The 15,820-nt window shown below is 39.7% G+C and overlaps 1 protein-coding gene across 1 annotated transcript in view; it reads right to left on the bottom strand.

Annotated features, from left to right (window-relative positions):
- LOC104032488 (von Willebrand factor D and EGF domain-containing protein) overlaps positions 1-15,820 on the bottom strand; it is a 181,548-nt gene that overhangs the window by 25,308 nt on the left and 140,420 nt on the right. Inside the window, exons 21-25 of the mRNA XM_075710358.1 lie at positions 14,373-15,260; positions 6,077-6,172; positions 5,206-5,301; positions 2,164-2,259; positions 492-587 (exon numbers count right to left, since the gene is read on the bottom strand). Of these exons, the coding sequence (XP_075566473.1) occupies positions 492-587; positions 2,164-2,259; positions 5,206-5,301; positions 6,077-6,172; positions 14,373-15,260 (1,272 nt within the window). The remainder of the gene's footprint in view (positions 1-491; positions 588-2,163; positions 2,260-5,205; positions 5,302-6,076; positions 6,173-14,372; positions 15,261-15,820) is intronic.

The raw sequence follows: 15,820 nt of genomic DNA, 5'->3' as shown, positions 1-15,820 counted from the left end.
CCCAGAAGAATAGAAGAATCAAATATGAATACTGATGCTAAGGTGAAGAGGGAGTTTTCAGTGAAAAGAACAAAGGCAAGGCTGAAGCACTATTAACCAACTGTCTTCATTAAGCTAGAAGTATGATGTTCCAATATTTTTAAGGATCTCAGTCAGCTGCTCTGCCTTTGGCTTTAATTTTTTCCCCAAAAAAATCTTTAATGCAAAATAATTAATTCATCTCCAAATATGAGTGTTAGTCATTCTGAATGCATGAAATATTTAGAAAGGATTCTAGCAAAATGTTCTACTCCCAACATTGACCTGACTTAATGATATTCCAATTAACAGGTTGATTCTAGACAGAACGTAGTGCTGTATGTGGTCTGATAGAAATATAGGAGATCACAGCATAAATCCAGACTAAATATTCTGTTGAACATGCACGAAAGGGTGAAAAACTGTTTCTGAGTCAGAGAACATTGGAAAGCAAAGGGAAGTTTGTAACTTACTTTTCTGACACCTTCTTCCAGTGTAGCCCTCGGCACAGGAGCACACATTGGTTCGAACACAGTGACCACCGTTCTTACAAGGGGGAATGCAAACAGCTAGTGAAAGGAAAGCAAAAGTTTTGTGCACTGAAGTCACACCAGGGATCAACGTTGCCTCAATATAGGCTCCCTAGTTAGGTGCTTGTGTTGGGAGACCAGTCTGCAGAGGCTTCTTTCTTTAGTCGGGGTAGCGAAGGTGTCTCTCCAAAGGGTGATTGGGGCAGATGCCTAGTTGGAGACCCTGACTCCCTCTTGTTTGTGGAAAGAATGTGGGACATGACTCCTAGCAGCCAAGGGACTCTTAGATACCTGCAGTTAAGTGCTTGGAATATTGCTGAGAATCTCTTAGGAAAAACCTAAGACTCTCTAGCTAAATGGCTTCTTCAAGGCCTTCTGCCCTTGAAATTATAGATCAGTGTTTGATATTTGCTAACTTGGTCTCAGTGCTATTTCTTCCCCCCTTCCCAATGAAGCAGAAGGAAGGGCTTTGCTTTTCTTCAGCATCCATCCACTACCTCCCAATATCACTTCCATATCCCTTAAATGTGGGTATTTATTTTGAAGTTTTAGTGCTGTCTAAACCATAACACTTAAGGATAAAAATTCCAAATCACCTAGATGTTGAAAATCACCTTCCTTGTTGAACCTCAAGAGAAAAATAATCAAATTATGGAGTCTGTATCATGTTCACTCTCTCCTTCACCCCCAACATCACAAAAACAAAGAGCTTCCAGCAAGCTCCATTTGCAATTAGATTTTTGTGTGCAAATCATTCACTTGCAAAAATATGCATTGGGATTGCATTCATGTAGGAACTCCAGGGAAACAAGAGAGAGAGAAAGAAAAAAGAACTTTTAATATTGAAGTAGTTCAGGTTTGGTAATAAGAATGTATGTATATCCCCAGATTCAGAAGGGGTTATTAGAGCCACGTTCAAAAAAATGAATAAGCACAAGGGTCTTCCAGCTGTTTGAGCCCTAAACATAAGTTTCTCTTATGTCTGTTCTGCCTGGGCTAATGGGTAAAGTATTGATTAATTTGACTTCTGCAGCACAAGTGAAGTGAGCAAGAAGCCCAAAATACTGTTAGCCTCAGTTTAGAGCTCTCCTCTTTCGGACAGGGATTCAAAATCACGTCCTGCACTGTCAGGCAGAGTGATATTTGATCAGATCTTTGAGCAGGGATCTGAAGAAGTCCTATACAAGTCTCCCATCCACCACACTCTAGGATGGTCAAGGAGGTGATATTGTGAGCTCCATCTGAAGATAAATTATCATCTGGCTCTGAAACACAGTATAGTACACACTATAGAGTACACAAAATGAACCAAGTAGAGCCATGCTTTAACATTTAATTGTCCAGATGCTAATTAGTGATATCATTGACTTCAGATAGTTTTAGATTGTTTCGTTATCATTAATGCCTTCATAAATAAGTGCTTACGCCTTCACAATACCATCAAGAACAATATCATGTGGATTTATGACAGACTATAACATCAAAGGAGCACACAGGGAGTTATGACAAGGGAAGTCTCTGGATATACTTCATGTGGGGGCAGGTAATGGTATAGGCTGCTGTTTATATTTTAAGCCCGGATCCTTTATCAAGATGATAAATAGAACTTTCTTACCTCTCTGGCACTGTGGCCCATAGAAACCATAAGGGCACGTACACATATTTGGCCGTACGCAGATTCCTCCATTCAAGCACACAGGATTGCACACAGCTGTATGTGAATATAAGATAACTGTATGAATCTCTTATAATTTTGAAATTTCTAGAGTAGGCACTCTTTTGCTGCCGCACATGTCATTGGAATAAACATTTCTGGTAATATTGTGATAAATTTCACACAGTTCTCGCTGGTCAGTTGTGCTGTGACATTTGTTTGCTGTTGACACAGTGGGAACATTTCAGTGGTGTTTTAGCATAGCTTGGGGGATGAAATAAAATGTAATTTAGTAGTTTATTTCTGATGTCTTCCTTTGATTTGCATAGTTCATTTGCTTCCCCTCTAGTATCCTCACCAAACACGAACCCAAGGTAGTAAAATGTAGTCACGTTGCATCCAGCCTGGATAACCTGGAGATGAGATATTAACCATTTGCTGCTTTGTCTGGGTTCAGCAGAGCATCGTGGCATTTCCATGAAGTTGAATAGGTACACACCGCAAAACCTCCGTTTGTTCTGCCTCATTGAAATGCCAGTTCCCACAACATATTGGCTCATGCATCACCAACAAAGCCACTGGCTGAGCTCATTTTGCCTCTATTTATCTGTTATTACTGTAGATGATATAACAGGCATTAGGAATTAAAAGCTGTCTTGCGTATTTCTACATGGCGAGTACCTGACTGTTGAAAAAAAAGGCAGTAGAATTGCAAATTAATTTGGTTGGGAAGTCACTATGTGAAGAATAAGGAATCCGATAAAGTTTTCATTGTAAAGCAGAGTGACACTTTAAAATAGTCTTTTTCCTTCAATTCCCTTTGTCTTTCAGTATAATACAGAATAGCCCATTAAATAAATTAAATACATTTAAGCTTAAATAAATTAATGGTCACTAAAATGTTTCAGATGAACTAAAGAAGAAATAAAATGTCAATCTGGAAAGAGGAAAAAGGCGAATCTGTAGTCTAGATGAGTGGCTTTTCTGACTAAACAGCAATCACTTACGAAGTCAAAACGGACTTCATTCATTGCTAATGGTGAATTTGGATTAGTTGCTTCATTGTCCTAGCTAGTTCACAGATGTCCGCACTCTGTCAGTGTTTATATTTCCATTGGTAAAGTTCCCTAAGTCTCTTTTTTTTTTTGTTTCTATATCTGTGTTCATCCAGAGACTCACTCCTGTCGTATCCCTTGAAGCAGGAAACCCCAGCAGTATCCACAAAATACTCCATGTAGTGCACGCAAAACAGTGCTGGAGACGTAAGCCTGATAGTCTTTCACCTGAGGTATTCAGACAAACAAATCCTGCTGCGGTTATTCTGGGTTGGAAATTACTGCTTCTGGTGCTGTTGCTTGTCCTTCTCTTGGAATAATCATGTTTAAAGCTACCCAAAAATAAATTTGCAGAACTCAAGGGGAGTAATCTCTGGGAGGAAGAAGAGAAGATAGTGGGAACCAGAATAGCTAGTGGCAATCCCAGTCATTTACCGTGGATCTTAGCTAGGTTAATTTATGTGTCCTCAATAGGTCTGTCATTTCAACACTTACAGCAAGAACAGTGTCTGGGAGATGGAGGTTGAAATGACATCTCTCACCTTCCAGGAAAGGTAATGTAGGCTGAAGGTGTCTTAGTCATTTAATATTCACTATGGCAGAGGCAGACTGCCTCTGTAGCCTTGAGGTTTGGCACTGATTAAGGTAGTCCTCGTTCTTGCTCCTTTTAATATTTTACTATTTTGCACGCCTTGTCTCAGGTGAGTGCTGTAGTTGCTGTGCCTTTGGAAAAAAAAAAAAAAAGTACTCCAGCTTTTAGCACTTAGGCCCTGAGAGGAAGGTCTGAGCTGTATCTCTTCAAAACAGGGCTCAAAACTATGAGTCCTGACTAGGAACAGGCACCTAGTTCCAATCCTCACCTTGTCGTTTTGAACTGACAGGTGGAGGTGGCTTTTCCCTGAGGGTGCACACTTCTGTGCATGCCTTTGTAGGTACTCTGCAAGTATGAAACGCAGGAGGAGCAGTAGGAATTCTGGCAGCAGCAGCATGTTTAGCATTAGGGGGTGAATGGTTACGTTCTCCTTGCAAACTGGCTTTTGTTTTTTCTCGTACAGTCACAAGCCATTTCTGGAATGGGGAAACTGAATCCAAGAACTGGACCACAAAAATCTGAGTAGCCAGTCTCAGTTTCTGATAGCCTACCCTTCTATGTTCACTTTTCTTCCTTAGACTATGCAGTATTAGAAGTGCGTATGTAGTTGCTAACTTGGCATCAGAAGTCACGGTTGCTTGCTTACGTTCTTGTCCTAACTTAAACCGGCCTCCTTCTATTCCTGTCTCCATAAACTGGACTTTGAAGTGCAGATTTGACTGCATACCGTTAAAAATCACCAAAACCCAAACCCTCCTTCTTTCTGCCCCACCATCATATCTTGAGAGAAACGTGTAGGGTTAAAGGCAATGAAAACTGGAAGTTGCACAGATCGTGAGCAGTGCCGATGGCTGCGTTGCCCTCATCCCTGCCACTGCGGGTGTGGGGCAGGACTCATTCTTTGAGCTCTCCGTGAACAAGACCAACACGGAGTGAGGTTATGTCCACTGCAGCTGAGACTGTAAATCAACATCTCTCCAAGGACCCAGTGAGCATTATTCTCATTTGCAGAAGCTACCTAGTGAGGTTGTAACTTCTGAAATGGTGAATAGCTTTATTTTCGTTTTTGTGCATGCTAAGAATAAACTCCAGAATCGCACAAGCTTAAAAAAATGCAAAAAGGTTTTGTTCGTGGGTTTTCTCTGACCCTGACATGACCCTGAGATTTAGATAAGCATCTCAACTTATGAATACTTACATGAACTCAAAGCCTTCTGAGGTCTTGCCCTTTACTAGGTCTCCTGTTCTTATGTTTTAATTCTTTAAGCAGTTCCCAGTCTCACTGCTGAATTGCAGGAATCACATGGATTTCAGGCAGCAAAAGACATGAGAGAGCAGCCATTTCTAACCACTTACCTGTTTCACAAGAAGGGCTGCTCCATCCATTTCTGCATTTGCACTCATCCGGTGACACACAGACCCCGCCATTGTGACAGTGTCTTTTACACACCACTGGAAAATATGCAAAGGATCAAAATCTCTTATCGGTAACACCAACGCAGATCCTAAAGTTGCTCTATTACAGCAAATAACTAATGGTATTAGTCCAAGAGGTAAATGGAGGGATGAATCTGTCCCTTTCCTTGGTTTTCTTTCTCTATTAGAAGTCCTGCATCTACAATTCTTTGCTTTTTAAGTATTCCAGCTACTCTGGTTCAGAGATAAAATTATATTTCTGTCAAGGGCAACCTGATATTTAAATAAGCAGTGAGGACTGTAATAATGAAACTGCATACGTTTCACCGTTCAGCTAATATAGAAGGGGTTGAAGGCTGGTTTTTTTCCCAGATGTTCTATGTATTGAACCTCTTTTGTAACTTGTGTCACACAATAACATGACTCCTGATAGGTATGGTAGTCTTTCTGTGTTCTGGAAATTAGTATTACTGCATTCACTCACACAACCTTGAATTTCATGAATGTTGCTATAAATAACATGGAGGTTTTTGTTTGTTTGTTTGTTTTTCCAGAAGCACTTTTATGTAGAAAATGTTCATATAGATGTGCATATTTTTACATAATACGAGTATGCTGCTGGTAAATATATGCTCTGAAATAGTTTAGCTACTGTATTACTTCAATATATTATACTTTGATTTCCTTGCTGTATTCAATCATCATTTTAAGGGGAAATACAGAAAAATAAAAAAAGGGTTTTTTTGTCTTCTAATTTTCTGCAAATTCAAACATGTAATGAGGAGAAAAGCCTGAATAAGTTCATACATACTTGTTTCACATCGAGGACCAACAAATCCATAAGCACAGGAACAAGTATTTTGAGATAGACAAGTTCCTCCATGCTCACATGGTGGATCACACTGCACTGCAAGAATAAAACATGAGGAAAAAAAAATACAGTTCAAATATTACATTCTGTGTGGTTATGAGCACAGCACTTGTTACTACTTTTCCCATACCGTTTTATTAACCCAACAAGTAATTTGGCTACTGAGGAAAACACTGCAGGAAAAATGTAGGTAGTATCACATTAGTAATACAGCGCTAACTAATTAGCTATATAATGTCTGCAAGGGAATGATTTTAACATAGTCATATTTAACTTCTGAGCATGCACATTTTTAAGTATGTATTTTTGAAGTCTAAGGATGGATCAGGTACAAATGTAGCTAATACTAAAGACCTTGCCCATCCCTCTCTACAAATTTGCCTTGCGCGTGTTCAGTAAGCCTTAACAGGCGTCAGAAGTTACACTAAAGCGGACATGGTTTCTTCTGTATAGAAAAGAGTCGTATGGAAATTTGTCAGCAAAATGACAAACATTGAAGCAACAATTTAAATGTTTAAGAAATAGCGTGAGGTCTGCAGACAAACCAGCAAGGTAGATTATGATTTCTTGACATATTGCAATATGCAATATCATTCCGTGGAAGAAAGAGGACGAGCAGGTGTATTGCGTAAAGCTGGAAAGTACTGCAGCTCCTGAAACACGCTATTTGCTGAAGAGACTTGTTTGCTTTTTAAATGTTGATGGTTATGAGCCTAGTGGCTTTATTGTGCAGGGAGGCTGGAAGGTTTAGCCTTGTAAACCTCACATCTAAGGTAGATACCTGACATCTGATATCATGAACACTTCTATTTGTAGCCCTCTAAGAAGAGGTAGTTTTGTATGCTGAACGCAGGAGAAGAGAAGACCACTGAAGGCAGAAGCCAACCACTGGCACTTATTCTAAGAAGTGCTGTGTGAAGGAGCAGAGCAAAGCGTGTGTGTCAGCTGGCTCTCCCTCCTTCAGAAAAAAAGCCACCTCACGTAACAGAATGAAAAATATCTTTCCATGTGCTTGGGAAGTGAATACAGAGAAAAATGTTGTACTTTGGCACACTTTACTGGCAGAGTTTTGTCTTTTGTAATGGATATGAAGCTAAGCAAGGTTATTCCAAGGAAAATGCAAAATGAAGCTAAAGAGATCTGAAACAAAGCATCTTTCATTTCAAGTATTGTTACAAGGGGGAAAAAAAACCCCCAACGTACCATGTTTTGCTCTTAAAACTGGAAAATGGACTGTGTAACTGGAAAGCTAAATGAAGGACAAATACTTGTGGCACCACACAATTTAAACAAAGCTCATGCACTGAAGGCCTCCTCACCTCTGATGATATCACCAAGCCTTCGGATAAAGCCACTGCATATGAACTTTGGTATACAAAAATTTACGAAAGCCACCACACATTTTCCAATTGGAGTTAAAAAGACAAGCTCCAAGAAGGTACCTTTAAATAAAGCATTTTGACAAAAATAGCTTTGAAGAAATATATTTGGTATTAGATCTGCTCTTCAGGTACCTCGGTATTTACATTTCCTGTTACCATATAGTTTTAACTGTGAAATTTTCAATGCTGCATTAAAATAACTTCAGGATTTGACATGCATGAGAACAGAAAACTGACTAGATATAGTTTAGATCCATACTATACATGCTGAGAATGTCATTAAGCTAAATATAGTTTTGATTTCATGGGCTATAAGGTTTAGACATTTGCAAATCAGCATGTGTTTAGCTGAAATTTGAAGTGTACATCTGGGAGAAAAAAAGAATAAAAAAAAATCAGCATTGTCTGGACAACTAAATAGATTTGATTTAGACCCATTTAAGCAGTTAGCGTTAAACTTTCCTAAAGTTCTTCTAATTGAGCCACCGGTAGCAGCTGCTGGAGCAGGTCAGAGACTCATGCAGCTCGGGGTCTCATGCTATTAGGGTGAACGGCAAGTAGCAGTCCATGATGAAATGGAAAGTGGAAGAAAGGGAAAGAAATTGAAACTGTTTTCAAAGAAATTTGTTACTGCTTTAAAATTGCAATACTATATTTATAAGCCACCAGTAGCATTTGGGGGCTTACGCTGTATCTCACTGAGGTTAATGACAGGCGTAGGGCTTTGAAAGGAGGGTGCCGACCCGTCCGCTGCACGCACATCCATCTGAAACATCTCCATCCTTCTGGGCTTGGGCAAGCACAGGGCTTGCTTACAAAGGAGTTTCTTTGCAATTAGAAATTAACAGTAGGTAGAATTAGGTAATATTTTCTGCATGGAGACAGGGAAACACAAAACCTGGGAAAAATGTGCCGCTCTTTTTGAAGTATGTGAGATGTGATTGCCTTTCCTGTAGGACGATGGTTGCTTAAAGCTTCCAGGTGCCTAAGTGCTATGCCAAGCACGGTGACGTTTGAACATATTATGCTTTATTTCAGCATGTTTTGTATGTAGCACTTAAAGCAAATGTGTCCATTCGAACACAATTCTTTCCATCTGGCCTTTACACATTTTGAGATGCATCTGAACTGTCAGAAAAGAACATGGTATTTTGGATATTAAAACATTTAGCTCTTATGGTGACATTTAATAGTAAAATGGTTAAAACTATTCTATTACTGGTGAATAGCAAAAGATAAAAACTGAACACTGGCTGCAATGTGAGAGCGAGAGTAATATTCACCTAAAAGACATTTCCCTCCAAAATAGAAATATACTGTTTGTGTCAAATTCTTTTCTGAAACTTCTATCTTTCATCTTCTGGAATGAATATTTTTTTCCATAAACATTTTCTAAATTGTACAAAGGTATTGAAGTGTTTTTATACTTAGCAGTTTTGGATGGTATAAAACGACAGCAAAGAGGAAAACATTGCTGCAAATGGTCAATCTGGCTGTCAAATGTATGTATGTTTATGTTTATAATTCAAAATCTGGAGGTGAAAATGGAGAAGTCCATTATTGTTTTCTCTGAAAGGGCTTTTTGGGAAATATCCCGAAACTACTTTTTTCCATTAAAATGAGATCATGCACTTTTTATAAGTTTCTCTACGATGACTCTGGGGGTACTCAGGAATACCAGATGCTGTGTTGTTTCCTCCATTTTCGATAGCCTAATCAGCAAATGGCTTCCAGGACAGAGTTATTGCTTAACATCTTAACAGCAAGTTAAGATGTCCAGCACGTAAGGTCCTGGGCATGTGCCATTAAAACAAGGCTCAGAGGTACAAAAGCCTTGCCTGCAGTTCCATTTAAAAATTTGGAAATTTACTGGAAGAAGCATAGTCTACCTTGTTTCTTGCAATCATTGTACATTATTTATTTTCTTTCAAAGATGCATTAATCTAATTTCCTAAATGTACAGATGAAGTTTGAATATGTGCAGTGCAAGGGAGGGAAAAAAAGGAAAAGAAAGTTATGTTGCAGGCTAGCCAGGTTATTGGTTTTCCTTTTGAGCAGATACGGTTGGAAGCCTTTCTTTTGCATGTAAGGTACACAGATAAAGGAAATAAAGCATAGGGTTAAAGCATGTATTAGTGCAATTAAAATAACTCATATGCATATTTAAATAGTCCAGCAGTCCAGAGCCCAGTTACGAAATAAATACCCATCATAGCAAATAGAAAATTAACAAGATTAACTTGACTGAATAAATTGGGAATGCAAAAGCAGACAAGAGTTCTGGTTAGGTTGTACTAATGGATTTTGTTTTGTGAAATGTCAGCTGAGTGTTCATCTGCAGTCAAAAAAGTAAATAAGGTGTTAGAAATTGTTAAGAAATGAGTAAAGCACAAAATGCCAGACTTTATTGTGGTCTGTATCCATGGTGAGCTGCATCTTAAATACCACGTTCAGGTCTGATCCCCCAGCTCAGAAAAGGTACAGTAAAATTGGAAAAGATGCAAAAAAAGGTGACAGGGATAAGCAAAGTTATAGAAGAGCTTTTGTACAAAGAACAAGTAGATAGATTAGGTCTTTGGGAAAGACATGACTTGGGGGGATAGGATAGAAAACTGCAAAATCAGATGTGGCCTGGAAAGGTTGAACAGGGTACTGTTCAAATGCATCACCTTTTCTGTTTGAAGCACGTGATCCATAACTTGCTGAGAGACTGTGCTGGATGGTATCCCTATATCTTTCCCATGCACTGCCAGACATCTGCTGTTGGTAGCTATTGGAGATAGGGGAAGAACTTTTGGTCTGATATGGTAGAACTCTTTGGGTGTAAAAATGTCAGAACAGACAAATGTCAGCTACCTGATTTTTTTTGCCTCAGTTCATCCAGCTGTGCATCCTGAGGTTGTAATACTTTCCCAGCTACTCCATCTTTCCTGTTATCTTGAAAATTATTTGAACAGTGGTTTTGTAATGTCAGGACAATGCTGTGTTTTTAACTCTTGAGCAGAAAACACAACTACCACTGTTCTAGACTTCCCTTTCCATCAGAAAATACCATGCAAAGCCTATAAAATATCCCAGAGTTTTACTGACTTAATATTTTTAAGAAAATGTTTCTAAAGTAGTATGACTTCATCTTCCATAGAAATTCTGAGGAACTTTTATGGTTACTAAAACACTAGAGATTTAATAGTCCTTAACTGTCATGTAATCTAAAATAGTTTTAAATAATTGTCCGTATTCTACAGAATTGAGTCTTTGACTTTTTAATCGTACAGTTTTAGTAACCAGACACTCCTTATCGAATGAACTTGGGGTTAGAGAAATAAAAACAAGGATGACGGGGAATTTGGCTTAAATTCTTATCTTTCTTCAGGCTTCAGGTTTAAGTCTCTCGGAAAGAAGCACAACAATGATGCCCAGAGCAGAATTTTTTGTTAAATTCAACACTGTTATTGAACGGAAAGGACATGTTCCACCTTAGGGCACCCTAAGGAGCTCAAGAAATAGAACAGCTGCTCTCAGACAGTGCCATATGCACAGACCCTGGTGAACAAACCGAGTCCGGGGAAAAGACAGTATTTGTTTCCTTGTCCAGTGGATGCAGCATCTTATGTCCCTGTTGTAGAGAGGGGAAAAGAGGCAGGATGACGAGTAATTGCTCTAAGGTGACTAACAACACTAACGAATATTTCGGAGCGTTAGCCTCAAATGTTACAAAGTGCTGTGTTGCATGTGCCACTTGTAATACATTAGGCAGAGTATTAGAAACATTCTGAAAACAATCCTGTTTGGACTAGTTATGTTATCAAAGTACTAGTTTTTTTGCTCAGTTATTGCATACTGAGCTGAAATATGTAAAGCTCTGTAAGTGATAAGGCACTTCTGCAGTGTGCTTTGGCAGGTGATAGGTGCTGTCCTGTAAAACTGCTAGGAGTGTACCATAGTAATGCATTGGTTTTATGGTATGTATACATGAAAAGGACACTCAGAGTGGAAATTATGCATTTAGTAACCTCCCTCATCATCAGAGGAACTCTTGGCTAAGTTGACTCCATAAAGGCCAGCAAGCATCTTCTGCCAGAGAATATGCGGGACAATCCAGTGGACTGTGGTAGGCCTTATTTCTCCTGCTTATTTTTTTGTTATTGTGTAGGTGATGTTGGCAGTCTCCCAAATGCTACTCTGAAATGATGTTTTTCAAGGCCTTGCCTGTTTAGCAGACTAGTCTTAACGTTAGGCCACTAATAATGCTAATATTGCCTTGTGCAGGAAGGTGAAAGAGCTCTACAAGCTGAGAACCTGGACAGCTATAGGAAGGAGCATGGGAGTGATGAGCAGAGCCTTGAGGAACTACTTCATCTCAGCTCATCTGCAGAGTAATTAGCCGGAATTAAGAGAATTAAGATTCTGTAATGCTTATTATGCCAAAGCGAGATGGGTAAAAGCAAGGTCCTACTTTTTACAGATGACAAAGTTGTTGGTAGTGAAGGGAGTGATCTAAATGGAAATTGCTAAGAGCATCTGAACATATCTCAGCTTAGATGCCTGAATATAAGCCAAATACACAGACATCTAGCTATGTTCTTACAAAATAAGATAGGAAGTTGGACCTGGTGGTCCCCAGAGTTCTCTTCCAGCCTGGACTCCTGTGAGTCTGTGATTCCGAAATCAGGAAGACAGAGTAGTGGGAGCGGACTTCCAAAGAAATCATAACAGGGAGACAGATGGGTTTGTCCAAAGGGATAACAATATCACAGAAATAAAATTTGGTATGATTTATTTTAGAAGAGAAACTCATTTTCAGGATGCTGCTTATTTTTTCCCTACCAGTCCTCAAAGCCTGATTTTGAACTGCAGAACTGGAAAAAAAAATTTACATTCTGTCACAAGATAAATATAACTTAGTAAAGTATTTATTATCTTAGAGTCTTTTCAGACACTCTTATTAAACAAAGATCATATCCCCTCAAGCTCCACAGGTATTAAAACTTGCTACCGATGGGCTGTTTCTTTTATCTTGATGAATTTTGATATTAAATAGGATGGTGACAATTATCAATAGTGTCTGAGGCTGCCAACATTTTTTGCTCACTTGCCACGGATGTTGCATAAAAGCCTGAAGATTTCGCAAATGCTTATCTCGCTCCTCTAAGCTTTGATCACTCGTTCAATTTTGCTGTCTCCTGTTCTTAGAGGGTACTACTGTTCTGAGGGAAGTCGGTACAATCATGGCGGCATTGTAAGGTGCTGATAGCAGAGGTTATGACAGGCCTTAAGCCAAGGAATTGTCCTCATCTTTCAGCTTCATCTGTCATGATGAATCGGCTGCAGCTGACATGGGAAGAGACATCAGCGGCTGGAGGTACAATGGGTGCTCTTCACCCTTCTGGCCATGCTCCAGGAGGTGCGTGAAGGTGCCCAGAGGGGCTCGGGGTAAAGCCAAAGCAGGGAGCAGGCAGGCTTATTATTGAGTCAGGTGACACGGTCAGTGACAAAAGACAAATAAAGGATGTTTGTGTATTGTGTCATCAAGCCTCAAGACAGAGAATGATGTTGGCAATAAAGTATTTCATCCTAAGGACTCTCCAGAGAGATTTTCAGTAGCACCAGTAATTGAAGGAAACATCTCATCTTGCAAGACAGTGAAAGGTAGAGGTAGATTTACGTTTTAAGGACTATACTGATGGGCATACTAAATATACTTACCCACAAAGCAGCTGTATGCCCATATCCGTAAATATTCATATGTACATGGGCCTGGTCTTTGAGGGGAGGCCATTCTGCAATCAAACTTGCTTTGGGCTTCCCAGTACTAGGAGCTCCTTGGTACTTTTCCAGCTCCAGGTATAAAACCGATGTCAAAGATAGGGTCTTTCGTGCGAAGTAACCTTAAGTCGTTTAGAAGGGGCATTTAAAAAATGTGCAAACAGGCAAAAATGGTAGCACCCAAGATTATAGTAACCTTTTCTTATGCATTTTGTCATGTATCTCCAGGACTTCTCTGAGCTTAGAGGGCTGCAGTACTGCTGGGGGCTTTATACCCCTGTGAAGCCTTGCTCACAGCAGGTTATCCCTGGGAGGTCCCACCACTGAGCTGTGCAGTGCAGCGCAGCGCGGCCGAGACCCCCCACGCCGGTCTGCTCCATGTGCAGAGCGCGAGAAACCGTACATGAAAGAGAAAGAAATAAATGATGCAAAGACTTTTGCTTTGTGTACTGAAAGGCTAATTAAGATATCAACTTATCAGAGGGATTTCGACAAAAGGTGTAATTAATGATAGCTAAGTCAGGGAATTCATTGTTTCAACAATGTGCATAATACTATTGTTTTATGGAGGTATTCTAAGCTGTCTAATACTGTCTAATAAATAAGTCAATATATTGTGAAAACCCTTCCGGTGCTATATATTTCAGATGACAAATTCAATTTTGTATTTAAGGTATTAGATATTTAAAAGTAATTTTTAAGGTAGTAGAACAACTAGGTTTTCCTAAAATATGTGCTGTATAGAGAAATGGAGTCACCTTTACTTCGCACAGAAGTTTTATATGTTTTCAAATGTAATGACTTCAGTAGAATGAATCTGGCCTTAAGCAAGGGTAAGCAAGATCACAATCTGCCCCTGGTTTCAATAGATTAGATATTATCAAATAAATATGTCATTTTTGTAAGCTGAAAAAGCTTTTTCAAAGTTATAGAATGTTTGTCTATTATTTTGAAATATAATTGGCTTGGAAAACCAGAATGATCTCAGCTAGAAAAATCTGCAAATTTATAATCAAAATAAATTTTACTTTGGAGAGTTATTTGAATTGAAGTTATAAAAGAATTTTAAAGAGGATTTTCCCCCTTACCTTTACATGTAATTCCGTCACCGCTGTATCCAGTGGGACAAGGCCCACATTTAAATCCTCCATCTTCGGCTGGCTCGCACTGCACACCGGTAAAGCACGGCATATTAGCGCAGATGACTTTCTGATGCATCCCACCGCTGGTTTCTGGCAGTTCCACATGATACATCGCTGTGTTGTGTGCCTTTCCGGCTGTGGTGGTCTGTGCTGGAAGCCTTTCCTGGGGAGCAGACCCTGGTGGGACGCTGGCACTCCAGGGAGCTGTGTCAAGGGAAGAACTTATTAAATGGAAAGGGGAGGTGAGGCGTGTTGCTGAAGGAGATGCTCTCTGCTGCTCTGTTGGGAAATCCTGCGATGGCTTAGTCTTTGAGACTGCAACTCGACCAGGCCATTTCCTGGGAAAATAGCCGTACTTGGAACGAGTTTGCTGAACAGCATGTGGCCTTGCAAAGAATGAACTTGCATTTGTGTTACAATGAGAAGGAACAGTCCGTGTTGTACCTGGTTTGTATTGTTTAAAATGGAGAGGGGTATGGGTTGTCACACTGACAGTTGTGGCTCTGGGGTCTGGCTCCTCGTGCAGAAGGAAACTGTGTGTATCACTTTTTTCAAAAAAAGATTGTTTCTCAGGTGCTGTGAACTCCATATCAGGTTTTTTTGCTGATGGTGTCAGAGCTTGGGAAGTCTTCCTTTTCATTGTAAGGGATGGGGTGTTAATGGCTGTGGGGTTTCTTTCTAAAAAGTATGTAGTTTCTTGTCTTGGAATTTGGGTTTGAGAAAGAAGGGAATATATGTTTCCTGATGTCTTTAAAACATCTTCCTGGTGAGAACCTGTAGCATCTTCAATATTTCTTCCAGCAAAGTCCACATGGCTTTGGGAAGATCTTGAAACTAGGGCAGAAGGAAGATATATATCAGCCAAATTTACTGGTCTGGAGTTTAAAGGAACTGCAGTGAACATTTAGCTTATGAGCAAACAACAGAACATCGATTCTAGAAGTAAAAGAGTTAATCTACTGTATATACTAAGGGCACATTTATGCTGGCTGGCATAGAGACGACATGGTGTTATCTGCTAGGGGTAACACCAGCACTGGATGCACAGGGCACTGCAATACTGAAACTTACAGGGTGGCAGTTCAATAGATGAAATATATTTATGCTGGCTTAACATTGAGCCTAAGGTAGTAAGTCTCAGTGAAGGTCAGGCACTGGGCTTACAGGGGTCAAATTGCAGCCAGGCAAAACCACTTGCCATGCTGGTTTCCTAATTTTTGGCTTACACTAGTCCATGAGGTTTTGGCACTGTACACCTTTCTGTGGTGCACCCTACAGTTCTTAACCACCTGAGCTAATATTTGTTTCTTATTAACTGTCTATATTGCAATAGTGTGCTAGCAAATGTTCTCCTAGACAGTAAGTAACGCAGAGACTTTTCATTCAAGCTCTTG

This window comes from Pelecanus crispus, chromosome 5 (genome assembly GCF_030463565.1).
Source record: "Pelecanus crispus isolate bPelCri1 chromosome 5, bPelCri1.pri, whole genome shotgun sequence".
Classification (NCBI taxonomy): Eukaryota; Metazoa; Chordata; class Aves; order Pelecaniformes; family Pelecanidae; genus Pelecanus; species Pelecanus crispus.
Note: the sequence above shows the minus strand (reverse complement) of the source record. Positions and strands in the feature narration are given on the sequence as shown.